This window comes from Candoia aspera, chromosome 8 (genome assembly GCF_035149785.1).
Source record: "Candoia aspera isolate rCanAsp1 chromosome 8, rCanAsp1.hap2, whole genome shotgun sequence".
NCBI lineage: Eukaryota > Metazoa > Chordata > Lepidosauria > Squamata > Boidae > Candoia > Candoia aspera.
The window spans coordinates 12,587,376-12,610,718 of NC_086160.1; the positions used below are offsets into that span (position 1 = coordinate 12,587,376).

At 38.7% G+C, this 23,343-nt stretch overlaps 1 protein-coding gene across 1 annotated transcript in view; it reads right to left on the reverse strand.

Annotated features, from left to right (window-relative positions):
- The window catches only part of RFC1 (replication factor C subunit 1), a 47,867-nt gene extending 24,846 nt beyond the window's left edge, over nt 1–23,021 (reverse strand). Inside the window, exons 1-6 of the mRNA XM_063310775.1 lie at nt 22,882–23,021; nt 16,512–16,637; nt 14,930–15,005; nt 13,390–13,506; nt 3,248–3,480; nt 2,880–2,954 (exon numbers count right to left, since the gene is read on the reverse strand). Of these exons, the coding sequence (XP_063166845.1) occupies nt 2,880–2,954; nt 3,248–3,480; nt 13,390–13,506; nt 14,930–15,005; nt 16,512–16,637; nt 22,882–22,884 (630 nt within the window). The 5' untranslated portion in view covers nt 22,885–23,021. The remainder of the gene's footprint in view (nt 1–2,879; nt 2,955–3,247; nt 3,481–13,389; nt 13,507–14,929; nt 15,006–16,511; nt 16,638–22,881) is intronic.
- Between the last annotated feature and the right edge of the window lie 322 nt (nt 23,022–23,343).

The window sequence follows — 23,343 nt, forward strand, 5'->3', positions numbered from 1 at the left end:
AGGAAGCAGGAGAGACAGAGGGGGATCTTCCAGGAGGGAGACTTAGGAGGAAACCTGACCCCTGGTCAGGTAAACCCAATATTGTGCTGTGTATACTTACTGTAAATGCCTGCTATAAATAACATCACTGTATATAGTAAGAGATATACAAGCTGAGAGTGAGTCTGGTGTAGTGGTTAAGGCATTACGCTAGAAACTGGGAGACGTGAGTTCTAGTCCCGCCTTAGGCATGAAAGCCAGCTGGGTGACCTTGGGCTGGTCCCTCTCTCTCAGCCCTAGGAAGAAGGCAATATCAAACCACTTCTGAAAAACCTTGCCAAGAAAACTGCAGGGACTTGTCCAGGCAGTCTCTGAGAATCGGACACGATTACATAGATACATAGATATAGATATATAGTAAAAGACATAAAAGCCTCCACTGTCTTGTTTTTCTGTGTCAATTGCCACCCTTGCAAATCAATTCACCTCCAGTTCAAGAAAGAACTACATCATACTATAAACGATTTTAAAATATTATCTTGTATGTAAGTACTGGAATATTTTTAAAAATGGCAAAGATTTACCTTTGACCTTACTAATAGATGGGAGGTGAAGCACTTCTCTGTGAGAAATGGTATTATCAAGCAACACTGCTTTGCCATTTAAAATATATTTTAGTTATTTAGTCAGTCATTTATATGGCCACCCATCTCACACAAGTGACTCCAGGCAGCAAGCAGATAGAATCTCAGCCAAGAATAAGTATCAACAATAAAACACAAACAACAATATAATACACAATGCAGCACCAAAAATAAACAAACCCCTACATTCATTAAACTCCAGATTACAGGAGGGAGCAGTTAACAATGTCCCCACCCCCAAGGCATGTTGAAAAAGCCAGGTTTTGATGGCCTTTCTGAAAATCCTGGATTAAACAAGGTGACTTAACTTTTGAACACAAACATTTCATCACCATCAGTCAAGATTATCACTGACAGCCAGTGAGTCTGGGTCACATAAAAAATACCTATATCAAAGGGATGTTTAGTGACTGAAGGCAGGAAAACACTGCAACGTTCTCTAGTATGGAAACAACCTGTGACTATGTAGGCCAGTGTTTCTCGGCCTTGGCAGCTTGAAGATGTGTGGACTTCGACTCCCAGAATTCCCTAGCCAGTCTTGCTGGCTGGGGAATTCTGGGAGTCGAAGTCCACACATCTCCAAGTTGCCAAGGTTGAGAAGCACTGATGTAGGCATTCATAATTTCTGTTGGTTTCAGAGTGACAGAGAATGTAAACTTTTCATAACATTCTTGCTTAACTAGTAAAATCAGCAGCACCATGTTCAAAGTCTTCCTGAAGGTTAGATGCATCTGTGGTGGGACAAAGGAAGATCCACACTGTTGCATTCTTATATAAATGTGTGGCCAGATCAAATATTTCTGTCAATTTTACTTGCAAGGGAAGTTATTTTTAGACAGTGTAACTTTCACATCATTTTAATTGACTAATTCTATGCTAGTTTTGAATTACCATTTATGATATGGCTCTGTCTTTATTGTATCTTATTTTGACAACCAGCTGGAGCTTCTACTGAGCTGGCAGAATAAATATTTAACAAGCAGTAAATGTGAAGTAGCATGAAAGAGAAAGTCAAAGGGCCACATACACATCCATGATAACCACAAAATTTATTTTCACTCAGTATCAAGTCTATTCCTTGTAGGCAACATTCAGAATTTGTCTTAAAAATGTCAGGGTTTTTCTGTAAGGCTCTAAAATTCTTGACTGAACAAGGACTAGAACAAAGTTTCAGAAATACCTAGTTCCACCACAACAGCTCTGATTAGCACAACAAAGCCACAAAACTGATACGAGTTTATGGCGACAGTCAAGTTAATTATTCAGTTCAATATTTTGCTGTGATCTCAGCTCTGTGAAGTACCACGGGCATGGTCAAGGAAGCAAAGAATCACACGGACCTCAGTGAGCAGTTTTAATTCAAGAATTAGTAAAGTACAGAATCCTTGAATCTGTGATTGGAATCTCCATTCCTCATTTATTAATGAGTTTGTCATGGCAGAATCTCCTAGAATGTTTTGAATCTCTTCTTCCTGTTTTGTTTTGACAGCCTGGATCAAGCTACCTACTTTACTCCCACCTGTTGACTGTTTGAACAGAACAACCATTTCCTTCTCTGCTTCCTAATAATATCTCATACACTTACAAGAACTTATCTAAAAATGAATGCTGATGGTAGATGCTGTTCCTGAAGACTTTTATTAATTCTCCCTGGAATTCCTTTCAGTTTCCTGGAAATCTATTTCATTGGGCCGAGGGGCCACTCAAGCATTTATTTATTTATTTTATTTTATTTATATGCCGTCTTTATTATTTTTAGAAATAACTCAAGGCGGTGAACATACCTAATACTCCTTCCTCCTCCTAGTTTCCTCACAACAACCACCCTGTGAGGTGGGTTGGGCTGAGAGAGAATGACAGGCCCAAGGTCACCCAGCCGGCTTTCCTGCTTTTCCCTCACACTCACACTTGTTCTGCCAGAAGCTGGACTGGACCTCAGTTCTATCCATGAATGCAATATCCCTTCTATTAACAAAAGCCCAGCTTGACTGCTAATCAAATAAAGCCAAATAAGGAGTTTTAATAAAAATAAATAGCTTCACTGATCCATAAAATTAAGATGGAACTACAGTGAGGATACTAGAAGTCTCTCTTGAAAACTATGATTCTAGGAAGAATTATGCAAAAATGGAGAACGAAGGAGGGGGAATGGCGTACAAGTGGGGAACAAGCTAAATAAATGGGGGAAAAAGACTGAATAGGAACACTGTATTAAGCAGAAAGTATGTCAGACTAGAGAATTATACCATATATTACCTCTGTATTCTCCTGGAGCTGTAGTTGTTTGGCAATAGCCTCATCACTGATAGTGGAATCCCTGCTTTGCGAAGGCTGCACCGGAAAGAAGAACCACAATCAGCTTACTCTGGTGCTCATATTTACATTCTACCTGTAACCCAGTTAAGGCAATAATAATTTAAGGTTTACTTGCCGTTTTCTTTTCTCTACTGGACACATGTTCAACGTGTTGCTCTCCTATCCTAAGAACCAAGGCCTAACTAAATTGGACCACAGAACATTATAGCCTCTATTCTGTTTATAACCACATATGAACAGGAGAATTCCTGGCTCATCAGTCCTGTATGCATCAGCTAGGAGAAAAAGTAACATGCTCCATTACTCACTTCTTTTCGTTTGCTTGATACCAGCTTCTTCTCCGACCGTTGAACGCTACCAGTCCCAAAGTAATCAATTACAGATGTTGGTGTCAGTTTCACAGGAGATAAGGGTTTACTTTTTCCTTTTGGTTTGGCGTCTGTCTGGGATATTCCCGTTGTCCCTAAATTAACCTTCGCCGACGTCTCAGGCTGCTTAGCTTTCTGAGAGGCTTTCTTGTTAACAAAGTCCTCGTCTTCATCTGCATGCCAAAGACAAAATGAAGGGGCATTTAATTATTCCCCAGTACTAAGACCCCAAGTACAAGACTATATCTTCTGTTTCTAAGCTTGCAACATTAAAAAAAAAAAAAACAGGTAAAAGCAACTGATTAGGTTGTACATTTCACGAAGAAGTCTCCATCTGGTTCATACTTTCCCGAGCAGAGATTCCTCTGCTAAAGGAGAAAAATCACCTCTATTTGTTCAAATAGATTTGGGTTTAAAGGCTGATTTTGGGGGGGGGGGGAGACTCAGGGGCAAAAAGCTTCTCCAGGACATGTTTATCTTTAGCAGCTGACTATAAGAAGAATTCCTAGCAATGCAAACTGGGAAAGCCATCCTGTTTGGAGTTTAATCTGAGACAGAGGATTAAATATTAAACACTCAGGATTCAGTATTTACGTTTCCTCAGAGAGAAGCGTATAACCATCAGTGACATCCCCAGAAGCAAACAACGTTTACCAAATGCAAATTTTCAGAACTGGCAGTCAGCGTTCTCTGCAGAAACATTTTTATTCTGAAAATGAGTATTTTCAGTTCCAACTTGAAACATTATAATACCTTTGTTCAGTCATTGCCCTGCAGTCAGTGATATATGAAGAGTCTTTTACAGTTTCCTACAGCGATGTTAAAATTGCATGCAATTCTAGTGTGCGTAATTCAAGTAACATGGTTATAGCTCTCTTAAGAGAAATGTCAAACTCTAGGCTGTAATAAAAACATAAAATTGATCCATTGAATCTACTCAGACATTAGTCCCATTTTTCACTTTAGAGAAATTTAAACAAATATGAATAGGTCTTCAAATCATTGCAACAGCAATCTTAACCACTGCCTCCTGCTAGCTTTACGTTATGTTTTTAAAATATTACCTGCTGTCACTGTGATTAAGTCCTTCTGGCAACTTTTGGCAGAACAGGCAGTATAACTTTTTTTTTTTAACATTAAGTTTCTCAGAAGAGCTAAAATGTAAATAACACATTTTCTAAAGCTTTGGAGCTGGTATTACATTTGAGATGGGGTGGAAATGCTTCCAAGAATTTATTTATTTATTGCCTTTCTTCATTCCTCCCTCATCAATTAAAGCATTAACTTTTGCCTACCACTTTCCAAAACACTTAACCAATTCTGAACAGCTTATGCACACAAGGGTCAACTTATTATGTTCCAAATCTTTGATGATAATTGTGTAAGCCTGATTTACTGAAATAAATGCATTTATTGCAAGGGAATTTATTGAAATATTGTTGTAGGAGTTGTATACCTTATAAGTTAAGAATAGAAACAGCACTAGGATACTTTTGTTGTTGTTTATTCGTTTAGTCGCTTCCGACTCTTCGTGACTTCATGGACCAGCCCACGCCAGAGCTTCCTGTCAGTCGTCAACACCCCCAGCTCCCCCAGGGACGAGTCCGTCACCTCTAGAATATCATCCATCCACCTTGCCCTTGGTCGGCCCCTCTTCCTTTTGCCCTCCACTCTCCCTAGCATCAGCATCTTCTCCAGGGTGTCCTGTCTTCTCATTATGTGGCCAAAGTATTTCAGTTTGGCCTTTAATATCATTCCCTCAAGTGAGCAGTCTGGCTTTATTTCCTGGAGGATGGACTGGTTGGATCTTCTTGCAGTCCAAGGCACTCTCAGAATTTTCCTCCAACACCACAGTTCAAAAGCATCGATCTTCCTTCTCTCAGCCTTCCTTATGGTCCAGCTCTCGCAGCCATATGTTACTACAGGGAACACCATTGCTTTAACTATGCGGACCTTTGTTGTCAGTGTGATGTCTCTGCTCTTAACTATTTTTTCGAGATTTGTCATTGCTCTTCTCCCAAGGATTAAGCGTCTTCTGATTTCCTGACTGCAGTCAGCATCTGCAGTAATCTTCACACCTAGAAATACAAAGTCTTTCACTGCTTCTACATTTTCTCCCTCTATTTGCTAGTTATCAATCAAGCTGGTTGCCATAATCTTGGTTTTTTTGAGATTTAGCTGCAAGCCAGCTTTTGCACTTTCTTCTTTCACCTTCATCATAAGGCTCCTCAGTTCCTCTTCGCTTTCAGCCATCAAAGTGGTATCATCTGCATATCTGAGATTGTTAATGTTTCTTCCAGAGATTTTAACTCCAGCCTTGGATTCCTCAAGCCCAGCTTGTCACATGATGTGTTCTGCATACAAGTTGAATAGGTAGGGTGAGAGTATACAGCCCTGACGTACTCCTTTCCCAATCTTAAACCAGTCCGTTGTTCCGTGGTCTGTTCTTACTGTTGCTACTTGGTCGTTATACAGATTCTTCAGGAGCCGTACAAGATGACTTGGTATCCCCATACCACTAAGAACTTCCCACAATTTGTTATGGTCCACACAGTCAAAGGCTTTAGAATAGTCAATAAAACAGAAATAGATGTTTTTCTGAAACTCCCTGGCTTTTTCCATTATCCAGCGGATATTGGCAATTTGGTCTCTAGTTCCTCTGCCTTTTCTAAACCCAGCTTGTACATCTGGCAATTCTCGCTCCATGAACTGCTGAAGTCTACCTTGCAGGATCTTGAGCATTACCTTACTGGCATGTGAAATGAGTGCCACTGTTCGATAGTTTGAACATTCTTTAGTGTTTCCCTTTTTTGGTATGGGGATATAAGTTGATTTTTTCCAATCTGATGGCCATTCTTGTGTTTTCCAAATTTGCTGGCATATAGCATGCATTACCTTGACAGCATCATCTTGCAAGATTTTGAACAGTTCAGCTGGGGTGCCGTCATCTCCTGCTGCCTTGTTATTAGCAATGCTTCTTAAGGCCCACTCAACCTCACTCTTCAGGATGTCTGGCTCTAGCTCACTGACCACACCGTCAAAGCTATCCCCGATATTGTTATCCTTCCTATACAGGTCTTCTGTATATTCTTGCCACCTTTTCTTGATCTCTTCTTCTTCTGTTAGGTCCTTGCCATCTTTGTTTTTGATCATACCCATTTTGGCCTGGAATTTGCCTCCAATGTTTCTAATTTTCTGGAAGAGGTCTCTTGTCCTTCCTATTCTATTGTCTTCTTCCACTTCCGCGCATTGCTTGTTTAAAAATAATTCCTTATCTCTTCTGGCTAACCTCTGGAATTTTGCATTTAATTGGGCATATCTAACCCTATCACTGTTGCCTTTTGCTTTCCTTCTTTCTTGGGCTACTTCTAGAGACTCAGCAGACAGCCATTTTGCCTTCTTGGTTTTCTCTTTCTTTGGGATGTATTTTGTTGCCGCCTCCTGAACAATGCTGCCAACTTCTGTCCATAGTTCTTCCGGGACCCTATCTACTACGTCCAGTCCCTTAAATCTATTCTTCACCTCCACTGCATATTCCTTAGGAATATTAGTGAGCTCATATCTAGCTGATCTGTGGGTCTTCCCTAATCTCTTTAGTCTGATCCTAAATTGTGCAAGAAGTTCGTGATCTGAACTACAGTCAGCTCCAGGCCTTGTTTTTACCGACTGTACAGATTTCCGCCACCTTTGGCATACTTTTAAGAACAACAAAAATCACTCTCTATGGCAATGCACTGTTCTTATATTCTTTGCTTTGCTGTCCCTGAAAGGGATAAAAGGCAATTCTCAAGACAATAAAAATAACTTAAGGACTGAAAGGAAACAAGAACCTACAGACAAGAATATCTGTCTATACACATCTCTCATTCAGTCATTCTTTTTTCCCCTTTTTTAGCTTATCCTATTAGGCCCATCTACTTGCAATTTATATGCATCTGGCAGCAACTAAGAGATTTTGGCTGATCTTGAAAAAGCTAAGCATGGTCAGATCTAGTTAATCATTGAATAGGATAGTCCAGAAAAGTCCAGGATTATAAGCTAAACAGCAGTGTGGAAAAAGGGGCATATCCACATTGTAGATGAATTGTATGTGAATTGTATAGAATTATAGACTAGGCGGCCACTATTTAGATCTTTGAGTCCAACCTGTCACTCAGTGAAGGAATTCAAATTAAAGCATCCCAGATACGTGGCTGCCGAGGCTCCAGTTGAGCACATCTACTGAAGGGGAGCCCACCCTCTCTCCAAACCACTGGTGCCACTGTCAAATGACTCTTGCTGTTAAGAAGCGTTTTTTTCTAATGTTCAGTTGGAATTTGCCTTCCTGTAACTTAAATCCATTTTAGTGAAGGATTTTTTTATTCAGAAAGCTCTGTTTGCAGATACAAGTATAACTTGCTCAACCACTTGGGATCTGCTAACTGCATAAAAGTAAAATACAAGCCAACTCTGGAGTCATTCTCATCAAATGCGTCTTGAACAAATAGAAATATGTCCTAAATATGTCCTAAAATGATCATTTGTTTTACTTTTATTTATTTATAACGCACATCAAAGACATGCCTTAATTATGCAAGCAATGAGGCTTGAGCAAATGCAATCAGCCTGAGTGAAACAGAGCAATTGTTCAGATTCATAACCAATAGTTGTATCACTGAATTGCTACAGCTTATTACATTATTCATTTCCAAAATGTTCAGATCAAAATGTGGTAATAAAACACTTTTATTACTTGGGCAGAGATCATGGATACCCCAAAACCACAGGAAAAAATCCCTTCCATTGTTTTGTTTAAGCGGAGGCTGGACTGCCAAGATGCTTTAATTTGGATTCCTATTTTGAAGCACTGGATTTAAAACCCTTAGTGGTCAATTCCAACTTTAGAATACTATGAAATATTGGGTATATCTTTTATAGTTTTGTTTTAATTTCAAATTCCCACATTTCTCTAGGGATAAGTTTCATTCATTTTCCTTCCATGATGATTCATGTTTGTATTCCTTGAAATAATTTGAAACCTGCTCAAAAACCTCTGTTTATTGGGTGGATTAAAAATATAATTAATAGATGATCAAAGGAAGTTAAAATACTTAAGTACATTGAACAATCAGAGAAAAACTCCAGACACTAGGAGAACCCGAAAACTTTGGTGTTTTGCCTATTAAAATGCACTGGAGTACTGGGCAGAGTCCAATGGAATATTAACAAGTCATCTTTTACAAATAGTGCTCAAGGTCTCATATTACACTAAACAATGGAACATAAGAGTTACTAAATAAGATGAGCATCTGAATGTCGCCCAACATTATGCTAATTAACATGGGATTGGTTAGCAATGAAAATATTTATAAGCCCATTCTCTCTTGGACGCTCAATCTAAAGAAGAGAGAGTAGCTTGACCAAACACAGTAATGATGGAAAATGTTTTATGGGGAGTAAAATGATCAACCAAATGAACTCAGCAGCACTCTCTATATTGAAAAATAACTGCAATTTTATGAATAATCTTCAGCCTCTTTAGAATAGGTTAATGGACAAAAGAGCTGCAAAAACTAAAAACTAATAAGCACAGGAAAGAAAGGAAATATAACAGTTGTACCTTAAAACAAAAATATTTCAGCTGTAATTTGCAAGGTGATTAACAACTACATTTAATGTAGCAAATCATTCCACAAGCAAGCAGTTTGAAGATTGAGGTTTAACAGTTTTTAAGGTTAAAGCTTTTAGGTTTAAGTGGTCAAGCTAAGAACTTCCCCCATCAATCCATTATACACTCATTATAACATACACACATACAGACACACACACAGAGAACTGTTATCTTCTGAAAGCTTCTATAAATTCTGTCTCACAGCACTCAACCAATTTAAATGCAAATTTTCAATAAGGTTTTTAAAAGCGCAGAAAATAGGAGAGAACAGGCTTATGTCTGAATATGTGTGAAACAGCCCTGGCCCAAAATTATCATGCATCCCTATTTGAAAGCACTCATTTATTGTTGCAGAGCATACTGTCTCTTAACTTCAGAAAACTATCACACCATATTCTTTTGAGCTACATACCTAATACATGGAAATTGATGGGTGGACTGAAGGATTCTCTGCACCCTTCTTATTGCTAAACGATTTGTCCTTCAACATTGGAGAGATAAATTCATGGCCCCAATTACTCAGTGGACTGAAGATCTGAACTTATTTGTGAGTCATGAACAGACTGCTTACCAATGTAGATTGACTACGGATGATTATAATGAAATATAGTAACCTTTTATTGAAACTACTGGGTAAAATTTTAGGTACATATATACAGGTATGAGAAGCCCTTGTATACACATATTGTTGTTGTTCTGCTCCCCCCCCCTTTTCCTTTTTTCCTTTTTCTACTGTTCACTTTTTTTTTCTTTTTGCTTTTCTCTTTAATTAAATAAAGGCCAAAAAAAACCCCCTCCTTATCTTCTGTAAGTTTGTCAAATCCTCTTTCAAAGCTATCTAAGCTCATGGATATCCTACATGTTATGGCAACACATTCATTTTTCCTGAATCTCCTGCTAACTGCATTCTAAGCACTGAAAAATGGGAGAAGAACCGCTTCATCTAATTTTTCCATCCAGCATGTTATCACCCAATCATATCACAGATTTAAAGAGCAAGAACAATTTTTAGAAGTCATGTTATCCAACCTCATGCCAATGCATGATTTCAGAGCAAAGCAAGCAGCTATAGCAACTCTTAAAATTTGGCAGTCTTGACTCAAATGTTTAAAAATCCATCTTAAAAGACCCTTCCCACTTATCTATCTTTTCTAAACTAAAAGGTCCCAATATTTTAGCCTTTCTTTCTTTCTACAGAAGAAATCTCTGAAAAATAACAGAGTATCAAAAATGATCATTTATTTTATTTATGTCACACCTTTTGCACATCAACAGTATTGTCTCTGAAATGTAAAAGTGCAATGTGATAAACAAAAAAAGGCAATCAGATGTGACAATATTTTGAAAACCAAATATTTACAATTGAATAAAATATTGCTGCTTTAAATACAGCTAGATCTGTGAAATACTGGACCAATTTGGTAACTAACTTCAGATATAATGGAGGGCAAGAATCTGTAGTTTCAGGTATCATCTCACTGTAACAATGACAAGATTTATAATATCCAGCAATAGCACGGAGTAAGTGACCACCAAAAGTAGTTCAGATATTGGTCCCAGAGCAAGCCCTGAACTTGTTTAGATTCAGCATGCATGTAAAAGCTATCAATAATGCATCTGGAAAACAGTGCCTCCAATCAGCCATCATGCCTTCAGTGTAATTATGTGCTCAGGACAGTAATACATCCTGCCCTGGAAACAGATTCTTTCACATCAGCTAGGGTCTAGATTCAAGGCCAAGACATATCTATTGACTTGTAGCAGGCACACAGCTGAAAATAATGTTGATTATTTTTCAAAACATTGCTGAGAACCAGTAGACATAATCAACTACATGTAGCTGATCAGCCAGCATGTCAAATTAAGTTGTTAACTGACAGGTAATCTATTCTTATCACTAGACAAAAATACACTTGCTTCACAGCTGACCTTGACCAAAGTGTTCTTACATATGTAGAAATCCAAGAGCTCAAGGCAGTTTATAGTCAGACAAAAGAAATTATAAAGTGGATAAAAACAATGTATCAGTAACTTTCTGGCTTATCTAAGATAGGTGGCCATTTTATCATCATCAAGATTCAAATACCCTGCGGAACAGTAAGTTCTTCAGTGTCTTCTTAAAGGCCAAAGTTTGGGACACTCTTTATCTTGGAATGTAAGGTATTGCAAAGTGGGTAAGCAATCACAGAGAAGGCACTTGGCCAACCAAGACGTTTGCTCAGATTTGCAAGGGAGGAGAAGCCACTTGGAGCAATCTCACCCAGCACCTTTGCCACCTCAAATTCCACAATCAGCAAGGAATACAAAAGAGCTGCCTGCAAGATGGCCTCAAAATTCCTCACACATCCCTTGAAAGCACAAAGGGGCCATTAGACTCTTTGGAGAGGATCAACTTAATCTGTCTACAACCCTTCTAGAGGCAAAGTGAGCTAATGAAGCCTACTGTACATGTGCCAGACCCAAGATCTCCTAGGACAAAACCATGGTCTCCATGGAAACAATGAATACCCAAACCCAACCAGAACCTGTCACTAGGGAATGGAGGACCAAAAGGAAGTGGAGTGTCATGAATACGGATGCTGAGCAGGAGGAAGCCCCTATCCAGGGGGAAAACACATGCGTAGTTTAGAGACTTTGAGCTGTCATTCAAAGAAACCCAGAAAAGATCCGCCTTGAGTTTTGGGGTTTATCTGTCTGGGTTTTCCAACGCTTCTTCAGTTTGGTAGGATTTTTTGTCTACAATAGCAGTAAATAAAACACTAGAGGCTTTCTCCTCGTCTAGGCGCGGTCTATGCTTAGTCAGGACATGGAGGACTCTATTACAACCGAGCAACAAGATCCAACAACTCAGGCAGGGCTGGACAACAAGGCAGCAACCCCACCTTATCTCTAAGGCTCAGTGTAACAAATACCCAGCCACCTGTGGATCAGTGCTTCTGGTCACTTTAACAGCCTCAAGAACAAGGTCGGAGATGGGTGGTGACAAATCTGATAAACAAACAAACGAACAAACACAATCATCACCCCACTGCCTCTCCAATCATGGCACTGAGGGTGCTGTAACACCCAGAAACCTGGTGGACACAGTTAAAATCCTACAGTCTTAAAAGATTTTGAAACTGGCACAGGTTTCTAGACATCCATGTCAGGGGAAACCAGAAAAAGGTCTCAGAAATTCTAAGAATGTTATAAGCTATCTTTGTTTAAAACTTGGGGCTTTTTTAACAGGCCACAATGACTAGCTGCACACAACACTCTTAAGCCAGAGCCAAACCAATCACATTACAGGTCAGTAATATAGGCTCAAGAATAAACCCTACCAACTCAGTGGGACTTATTCCCAAACCTGCAACTATTTAGAGATAGGGCAAAAGTAAACATCTATACTTTTATCTTATCCTTGTACTTTAATCTGCAAAAGAGCTATATCCAATGTACTGGCCCATTTCTTCTTTGACTTTAGCCTATGTTCAACTTGTTCACAGCAGAAAGACCTTGTCTGATCTAAGATCTCCTTCCCAAGGTGATCTATTTCCCACATATAACATGCTTTCAATCTGTTATCTTTCATTAATCTTTCCATAGGCGATTATACCCAATTTAAGCAGTCAAACAGCACACAAACAAGTAACAAACAATTACATTTCCACAAACATACGCCAAAAAAGAAAATATATGAGCATCATGAGAAAATATAAAAACACTTTTATAAGTACAGGTAGTCCTCAGTTACTGACCGCAGTTGGGACTGGCAACTCCTTCGCTGAGCAACACAGTCGTAAAGTGAAATGTCATGTGACCGCGCCAACTTATGTCAGTTCCAGCTGTGGTCATTAAGCAAATCACCCGCAGTTGTTAAGCACTGACTCTGCTTCTTGGAAGCTGGCTGTGAAGGTCGCAAACGGCGATCATGTGACCGCGGGACACCGCAACCATTGTAAATGTGCACAGGTTGCCAAGTGCCCAAATCATGATCACGTGACTGCAGGGATGCTGTGACAGCCACAACTTTGAAGTTATAAATCTCCTTTATCAATGCTGTTGCGACTTCGAACAGTCACTGAATGAGTGGTCAGTAAGCAAGGACCACCTGTAAACTATCCACAGTATCAGATGATTTAAAACAATGGCTATCTTCAGGACAGCAATTTTTATTTTACAATGTTACATCTATTTTTAGAAGTAAAAAAAAAAAAACACTATAAAAACAATTTCATGTTCATCAGTCACATGTAAGCAAGGTAATGAATAAGCCAAGCTAAGATCATATAGTAATCAAATGTAAACCCATATCTGCACAAAGTTTGTAAGATGTCACAAACTTAATTTCCTCAATCATCGTTTTACAATATGACCTCAATTTAAACAAACTAAGGATTTCCAGTAGAACATAAATCTCACATACTAGTATATCTTATGCTGAATCTTTTACCTGTTTCTGAAACGTAAACAACAGGATCCTTCTTTAGAAGCTTATCAGGTTTTGAAGATAACTTTCTCTCTGGTGGCTTCTTAGATTTTTTTATTAACTGTACCTCCTCTTCAGAATCTGGATTAAATAGAATAGCACCATTATTTTTTTCTGTATCCATCCACAAGTAAAAATACCCTGAGAGAAACATAGTCACTTTAGACTTAGACAGTCTTCACTCATAGTACTTCCTAGCCTAGATTAGAAGGAGGATCCAAAGTCTTAACAATCTTCAAAAAAAATATTTTTTTTTAATCTGTTCGGTCGTGTCCGATTCCTGGCGACTACCTGGAGAAGTCCCTGCAGTTTTCTTGGCATGGTTTTCCAGAAGTGGTTTGCCATTGCCTGCTTCCTAGGGCTGAGAGAAAGTGACTGACCCAAGGTCACCAGCTGGCTTTGTGCCCAAGGCAGGATTAGAACTCACAAAACAACTCAAAAAAATTAAAACTAGCCAAATGGAATAAAAAAACAAACTGAAATCAAATTACTGGGAGTTTTTAAAATCAATCTTCACAAGCAGATTTGGGGGAGAGGAATTTTCAAAAAACACCTTTTCCTGTGCTACTGACAACAGCCTCCACTGTGTTAAAATTCTTCTGTCTACAGAGAAGCACCAGTACAATCTAACGCATTTATGTGGGAGCTCCAATGCCTTTAAAGAGTGCCAATGTACTCACAAGGGCTCCAGACAGAAATCTCAGATGCCAAATTACTTCACTTGGTGTGATGTCTGAAGATGCTATTTAAAATGCTCCAATGTTTCTATATTATGGCTGCAGGAGAATTAAGCTTCGATTTTTCTAATCCAAGCCATTTATAAAATTTTCTAATGCTACACTAAGGAACTACAGACACATTAAAGAAAGGACAGGTAACCTGGCGCTTTCAAAATATTTTGGATGTCAATTTCCATGATCCTCCATCCTCAACAGTAAAGAGTTAGGAGAGTTGGCCTACATAGCAGAGTACAAAGATCACACAGATGGACAAAAACTTAGCAATCATTTATGTTTTAGTTCACAGAAGGTCAATTGAACCCTGGAATCACTGCAGATACAAGAGATTAGAAAACTTTCAGCGTTCTTGGACCAAAGTTGCCAGTTAAACAGATGACAGTGAACTGACTGGGAACAAGTCCAACATAAAGAAGCACTGATATTAATGTAATGTTCCAGGTATTTTCTACAATATTTCCCATCATCTCTGGCCATGATGGCTGAGACTGATGGAAGCTGTACTTCAAACCATCTGAAGGGCATTGCACTGCAGAAGGCTGATAAAGAATACCATTAAATACAAGTTTTATCCAGTTAATTTCACATGAGACAAGCAGTTTCATTGTGAATCCAGGGATGTCTTAAATCTAGATACACGTTTATGAGAGAAAATTATTGGAAAAACCTATCAGGATTTTCCAGTTGCTTCTCTAGAAAAACCCTAGCAAACAAAAGTAATTTTAGAGATGAAAAATATAATTGGAACATTTAGTTATAAGTTTTACCTGAATCATAGATTATCCTCTTTTTCTTGTTCACCTGTTTTTGCTTGAAATCATCTTCATGAGATGAATTTTTCACCTAGGTATAGTGGCTCATTAGTTATTAATCAGAAAAATTTTTTCACAGTAACTCATTTATACAGTGCTATATGAATCACTAAATCTACCTTATACAGGACCCATTTCAATTACAGGCCATCACCCTAAACTAAGTATTCATAACAACAGGTTCAGCTCTGCCGTTTGGGGAGGTCTTGGCCTGGTTGTTCTTGAAATCCTCCTAAAGCACCAAGAGAACCCCCCCTCCCCACATTCCAAGGCCTACAATTCCATCCTCCACAAATCAGCTGGCTCATTCCAGCATCTTTGTATTGGTAGGGGAAATACCCACCCTTCCTTTCAAGGAGCATTCACAAGCAAGCAGCTCAGAGGGTGGTTGAGAGATGCTCCCAGAGAATGCATGGATAAATAGAAGGAGGCTGGTTGCTACAACAGTCACTGCAAAACAGGGTATAGACCCAGGCAAAGCACCAGCCCTTACAGATCTCCTAGGGAGTCTGGTAAATCTGCAACCCCATGCTTCTCTGTCTCTCCCTGGTCTCCCTGTAAGTTCTGCTGAAGTATGTGTGTGTATATATGTATTTGATTTATATAGCCACCCACCTCTCAAAGTAACTTTGGGTGGCTTACAGAAAGTAAAAGCAATGCAAAATATAATATGAAACATAGCAACACATAAAGCACCCAAGAGACCAATCTAAGCAATGTAGCACATCATGGGCTCCAAGTAAGATTTCAACACCCATGTCAGGAACACAGCCATGTCTTGAAGGCCTCCTGAAAGGCCAGCAGGGTTGGGGTCAATCTAATTTCAGGGGAAATGGGGGCAACAGCTGAAAAAGCCCATTTCCGGGTCCCACCAGATGACGTTCTTTGACTGATGGAACCCACAGTAGTTACTGATCTGTTGCTATTTGCCCATCAGTAAGCTGTTTAATTCAACTCTTTTCCCATACTCCTTTACAGCTAAAATAAGTACAAATGAACCTCATACTTAAAATTTTAAATCACTTATCTTTCCTTGTTCTATAACATCCTTGCTAGGTAATACACAGGTTCTATACGGTAGGTATTACCATATGAAGGAAGCCCTTCCTTTCAGCATAAGAAATGGTCTCTCATAGCTCCGAAGGCAAAAAAAGAACTAGGATAACAGGGGTGAAGCAAACCTGCTTGTCCTAACACGTTATATCATCTCAGAAACAGAATGTATGAACAAGATACTAGACTGACTGAGTAAGGAAAAAGAAGATGAGGAGGAGGAGGCAAAGTCCCTGCCTCTTCTGCTTTAGGTGGCATAGTGTGACACCATTCAAGAAGCAATTTCTCAAATTCAGAGGACACACAGGATTAGGATGATAGTTTTGAAAACCTAGAATAATTTATCTGGAGTATGAAATGGTTCAACCAATCATCATGGAAAGTCCTAGCAAATTAAAAACACCAGGAAAGGATATTGATACAAAAACATCACAAAGCCATCAGCAAACTCCAAAATATTTTAAACTAAGAATTATATACTCACCTTGATTTCCTTCAGTGTCGATGTTCCCTCTGAATTCCTCTCTTTATTCTGGTTTTTTTCCTTTCTTGCAATGCCACATTCAGGTTTCTTTCCTGGAGCTACAACTCCAAAGAATTTACGGATATCCTGGTAAAAGAGTAAATAAAGCAACACAAAATTTGATATTTTCTTCTGCAAAATTTCAAGACATACATTTGGAATACAATTCCTAATGCGAAGCATAAAAGTCTGATGTTTAAAAGCTATACTGAATTTTATTTTTCAAAGCAACTTAATAAGAACACTATAATTTGCTAGCAAATTTAAACAGCCTAAAGCTCAGCTATACCCTGTAAATCAACCAATCTCTCTTAGAAATACTGGCTGCAATTTAACAAGTACTTAGGATAATTTTTTAGCCCCTTGCTCTAAAGAAGTTGGGGGGGGGGACACTATGAAAGCCATTTATGTCCAAATGTATAGGTGCAATTTCAACAGATATAACTCAAAGGTTAAACTTCCATTAAGTCTTTGGGATAAGATTGTTATTAAAACAAGTTTTGGATCAAGATTAATGTACATCTTAAGTGGGATTTCAATGTTAATTCCTTTTAGATATTTTACACAAATACATAAGTTAATGAGATTGTTTTTTATTGCAGGCTAAAGTCCTTAGAGTATCTCTGGCTGAACTGTGTTTACCTTATGAGGATGGCAGCTTTAACCTACCAGATTTTCAACCATATCACTGAGGTTTTATTTTGATACCTACATTTTTTTGGGAGAAAGATTATGATTTCTCTCTTCTTTGGGCCTATTGAAGAGCAAATCGTAACACCTTTGAAATCTTGGCAATTTTTAGAGTCCGAGTATATTAAATCAGGATCACTGTTTCTTGCTTTCAAAGCTGTAAGGCCAACTTAGTTATTAATTGGTAAACAATTATATTTTTGATCCTACCTCACATGAGAAGTTGATATTGTGGTATAACTTAAATTTGAAAATAGCATGGAAGATGTTCCTTTGGAATGCTTGGACTAAATAAGGAATTAGTACATTGAATGTACTGATTTTTAATGACTGCTTTAAAGATTTGAGAGATTACTTTTGTGTTTGACATCTTCAATATATGCTTGAAAAAAATAGAAATAACTGAAATATGTATTAACTAAGCAATATGGCCTGGGTGCTATAGAAGCCTCTGTTAGGTAGCTGCAATTCTAGCTTTTTAGAGATGCTGCACTTTAACAGAATCCAACAATGCAATTTTATAAAGTATTAAAAGGTGAAATTAAATTCAGTATCAGTTATATATTTGATTTTTAGAAGGAAGAATTAGCATATTGAATTCTGGAAAATCAATGGGTCCAGATACTAAAAAATGTGAAAAGCACTTCCTATGATTTCAAAATGAATTCATCAAAAACAAATTTCAGGTCTACTGGACCTCTCCAAGAATGTTTAAAAAAGAATGGCTGTTAGATTTCTTATAGTGGCAATGTAAAAAATTTGAAGGAACTGTTACTCATATGATTTAGTCTTGCTATGTTATAGCTTTCTTTTTGTTTCAAATGAACACATATGTTAAAATAATTTCAGGAATACTACATTTAATAATCTCTAAGTGAATTATATCTCTAAAACATACCTATCAGGTTTGGGGTACAGCAAAGAAGATAAACCTACATATCTGGAAAGAAAACCAATATCCTGATTTTAAGAAGCAGAACCAGGAGATGAGTTTGTCATCTATTTCTGAAAAGTCTTTGTGTTCTAAAAATAAGTACACTGCTATACAATCCAGTTTTAATAAACTTAGCAACTGAATCAATTCCATATAAGTATTCATAATTACTACATGGATTTTTTCTGTTAATTAGAAAGGGAATTTTATGTTTAGGACATTTAATCACTATCACATACTTTGGGACTTTTTTTTCCACTGTATGATCATTATAAAATTTTTTTTTTTCTTATTTCAGTATTTTCACAAATAAAGTCAATAAACAAAAAAAAAACTACTGAAGCCCATTATTTATTTCCAAGTAATTTGTTTGCCGAGGAATTATTCCATTGGATTCAGCAAAATTAGGCCTGGGCTCTACACACAAGCAGCTAAACAAACAGTGAAGCAGTCAGTATTATTTCAGTTTAGAGCTGGAAATTATATGTCCAAACATACACTTATTAATTCACATGCAGTGCAAATAATTAGGAAAACATTACAACAGCTCTTTGTGACAATTTCTGTACGTGGGAAGAATCAAATGGAAACACAAATATGTGTGTTTCCAGAGATGCGACCTACAGTACATTAAACTATAATCTGTTAATACTTTTATTCTCCATGGTTTCTGCAAACTATGAGTGCTATGTAACATAGGCCAACAAAATCTCTTTGGTTATAATTCTACTTCATTAGTGGCCAAAACAGTATCTTCATCTTAACGTGCTTAAATATGATTCATGCATCTGTTCCCCTTCTGCCACTCAGTTAAAGTGCCTATCAACTGCATTTTACGGTAACTACATGCTTTCAAGCTGATAATCAAGAAAATCTCTCTCACTTATTTACCTTCGGTGCTAGTCTATATTATCCTACAAAGAGATTTAAATGCATTCTCATAACTACACATTTAGCCCTGGATAGAACTGTCAGAGTTTGATAAATGCTTTTGCAGTTTCTTTCTTTCTTTCTTTCTTTTTTTAATATTAATACCGGGTGCATATGTTCTCTTTGGAAAGCAGACGTAAGAAACAATGGTGGCAAGAAAAAAGAAATTGTCAGATGCCTTTCTCTTCCCACATCAGCAACTTAACAACGTTTTTCTCCTGATTTTGTCAGTTTCATCAGGGAGCAAAGATAAGATTAAATAAATGTGCACCAGTAAAGCCAGCAAGTGTATCCTTTGGCACACACCTGTATTTACAAATACTACCACACAGAGAGAAAAGCTAAATCTTGGTGAGAGGAAAGAAGCCATTTCCAAATATTACTCAATAGGAAAAAATAAGGTACTGGAAACTGAAGTAGGTATCAGATAGACTGTAACTGTTCAAAAGCAATGCAAAAATATCCACTTTCCAGCATTAGAGGTGGATAAAAAATGTATTTTATATTACAGTTCTGTCTTTCCCAGAAATGCATACAAACACTGCAAAAGAGGTCCTATAATGCTTTGTGTTATATACTGTATAAGCCTACACACAATTGCCACTAAGGAAGCAGAACTATAGGCCTGATCCTGTGCTCAACTTGCTATAAGGAAGACCATCATGAGCATCCTTTCTTACTTAATTACACAAAATTACACAAAACATATCAAATTGAGATTTTAGGATTTTAGCCTGCCCTAAAGTTTGCTAGCTTCCTAACAGAAGAGACAAACGTTGTGAAACCACTATCTATATTTAATTACATAATGTTATATAATGATTGTATCTACAAACTTGTTAACGGCCATGTTTACCAAGAAAGTCATTCCTACGGGGTTCACTAGGATTTGCTTCTAAAAATGCAGGTAATTGAAGGTCTAATCCATCAGTACTGATAACAGTCTGTGTCCTTGCCCTATATCCTTCTGAACCCAGACTAATATCAGTCAATTATTATTAAGTGATGCTCAGCGAATAACTAGAGAAAAACTGAAGGCAGGATGCTTCACAAAATAGGTTTGCAACATTTTTCATGATCAAATCTAAACAGCAACAAACGGGACACTTCTAAACCTAAATTTGTACTCATTTTAAACCTAAAGGCATTTGTGATTATTTCTATTCCATTCTGCTTGAGGAGCACATTTTTATCCAGATTAAGTTACTGATCTGATAATCATTTTCTCTGCAAAGAGTTTAAAAAGAAACCCTTATCAACTGAGAAAAACACTTAATCATAAATAGCTTGGGTAACCTATTTTAGGAAAAAACAGGACAATGAAGACAATGAATCATTCCTTACAAACTCCTATAGAAGCAAACTGTAAAAAGGACTGATGTAGGTGAAATTCAGTTCTTCATACTGATGAATACTTCCACTTTGCAGCCATAAATAAATAAATCCGAATTGCCTAAATTGGTCACACAAGAAATTCCAACAAACTCTGATTTACAGTTAGGAATATTCAGTATCTCTGTGGTTGTGCAAATTTAGCAGATGAATATTTTTAAAGGCACAGAGATAAGCATTATTGATATATGCTTATAAATGAGGAGAACAGGAGACATATACAGTACATGCAGAAAGAAAAGCTACCACTTTGAGGGGGAATGGTTGGGAATATCACATTCAAAACTGCTTTTTAAGAAATATTTGACATCACCATCAGTTAAGAGGTAAGTTAACTACCAAATACTGTATTAATTTTAGGACAAAGAAAACAGTTCTTTGGCTCACACTAATAACACAGCCCAATTTACAACTCCCAAACCTGGAATGTTATCAAACCTTGTCATTTGTAGGCTTCCAACTTTTAAAGGGATAGCAAATGCTCAAAATGGGTAGGTTATGGAAGGGGAGGGGAGGGTCCAGCCCTTGTCACAACTTTTACTTGTTTCCATGAACTGCTATCACTGTAGCAAAAGGATATTTAAACATAACAAGCCTGTAAATGTGTGCAAACAAGAGAGCAGTGCCATCTATCATTTTAAAAATTCCCTTTTTTGAAACTGCCATCTAACTTGATACCTGCTTATAATCTCTGTCCCCAGGCATGGCAGCCATCTTAACAGCAGCCATTGAAAGGGGAGCAAAAGCCAGCCAGCTTGGTGGTTTTATGGGGAAAGAAGGTGTGGCAGTCACTAACAATTCCTACTTGGGAAATACTTTCCTCTGTGAAAAGTCCTAATACGATCCTTCAAAGGCAGCTACACTGCATGATCAACTGAACTGTCAGTTAAGTAGTATATTCTCTAATCAACTAATTATAAGTAATTCTAGAATATTTTCAAGGAAATGCTGCATATAGTTTTAATTTTAAAAATTGTAGTTATATGAGCAAATCTTGGCGAGGTTCACACATTGCCTTAAGCCATGGTTTATACAAAATAAACCAGAATTGGCTAGGTTCATACAACATATGAAACCAAAACTAATCAGGAAGGTTGAGAAGATGTATTATTTTCTTAAAAGAAATTATTTTATTATCTTTCCTTCCGCCAGAAAGATAATTGTTGTTAATTTTTGGAAAAAACTATCAAATTTTCTATATAAAAGAATTGCTTAAAGAATATTTAAGGAATGCAAATGTTCATGGATATTCACTTACTGTTTTGAATAGTGGGGGAATATCAAAACCAAAGCATTATGATTGAAGGATGGAGATATTTAAAAGCTATGCTCACATCAGTAGAAATATATCCATCTTAGGATATGTATCCAGAAAGTCTCATAAATGATGACTGTCTATACCTTTAGCTAGACAGGTAAGATAGTTAAGATTATTTCTCTTGAAGCCACTCTGTCTTAAGAAAATAACTAGGCTGCAGATCACATAGAAAGAGCGGATTACTTTACAAGCTTTTAGCAGGAGAGTCCTCTAAAAATAGCATTTTTTGTATCTCTATTTAAATAGCTATCTCAAACACAGATCCCCTTTGCTTTGTATATGTAAAAGGCTTCAACGGGATTTACATATGTGAAATCAAGCGAGTCCGGTGCCGCATTGCATTATACCTAAATTTGTTCCTGTGTGTATGTAATTTAGCTGCTGTTGAGAGGAAAAAATGGTATCAACCGTATGAACCACAGCTTTAGCATTCTTGGTCACCAGGCTATCAGGGAACTATGGAAGCCATGATGGTTGGAAAGGTCGGGAACTATTTTCAACATGTCCAGACAATTTGCACGAGGCCGTAATTTCCATTTGCAATCGGGTGGAGTTATTTCAGCTTGTAAAGTAAGCCGTGACTTGGAAATGACGATTGGCCTCTTGGCTATCCTTCCTTCGGGCGGCTTTCGAAACAAGACGACTGGGTTAATATTAGCAAAGTTAGGCTGATGTTCCTTCCCGTGGCTTTGGAAGCAAGAGGGTCGGACTGGCATTAGGACTGACCTCTTGCAAAAAATCAAAGTCTCTTTCGAATCGAGCCTGAGGCTTTAAGATGATGGGGGGGGGGGGGCTACGGCGGCGGAATACAGGCCGAGAAGAAAGGGAAAGGGAAGGGATGGAGAGGAAGGCATTCTCCCCGCCAAAGGCAGAAGCGGCATCAGGAGGAGGAGCGCGCAGAAGAGTCCCGGGGCCTGCAGGAGGTTAGCGGCCACACGCGCCCTCTCCCCCGCGTCAACCACCCCCAGCTCCCGAGGACCCCCGCCCAACGGTCCCAGCCTCCACCGAGGGGCAGCGCGGGCTCCCCCGCCGCCAGGCCCCGGCGAGCCAGCTCGCGCCGCGCTCACCATGCTGCGGCCGGACGGGCTCCCCGGGGCCGGCGCTCACGACGTCTCCAGCGGCAACGGCGGCCGGGCAGCGCGCGGGGCCATCTTCGCGCCTATGGCGAGGCCGAAGCGCGCGAGCTGATCCCGTCACGGCGTCGGAAGTGAGAGAGGCGGAGGCTGGGAGGGCGCGGAGGGTTTCTGGGTTCGGCCGCTTCCTAGGTCTACGGTTGAGTGGATGCTCTCCTACCCCCGCCCCACCTCCGCCGTGCCCGTGGGCCGCTGTCGACCGTGAGGAAGAGCTGGCTCGTGTTCGAGAGCGGGCCAGGGTGAACGGAGAAGCCGAAGAAACGGCTGCCGTCCTCCGGTCGGCCGCTAGGGAGTCGCAAGGTGGAGCTGTTTTGCTTCCCACTAATGGCCCGCTGCGGTTTGGCAGCCTAGATGGGGTGGCTCTAGTTAAATGGATGGATGGGCCTTCCAGTCAGT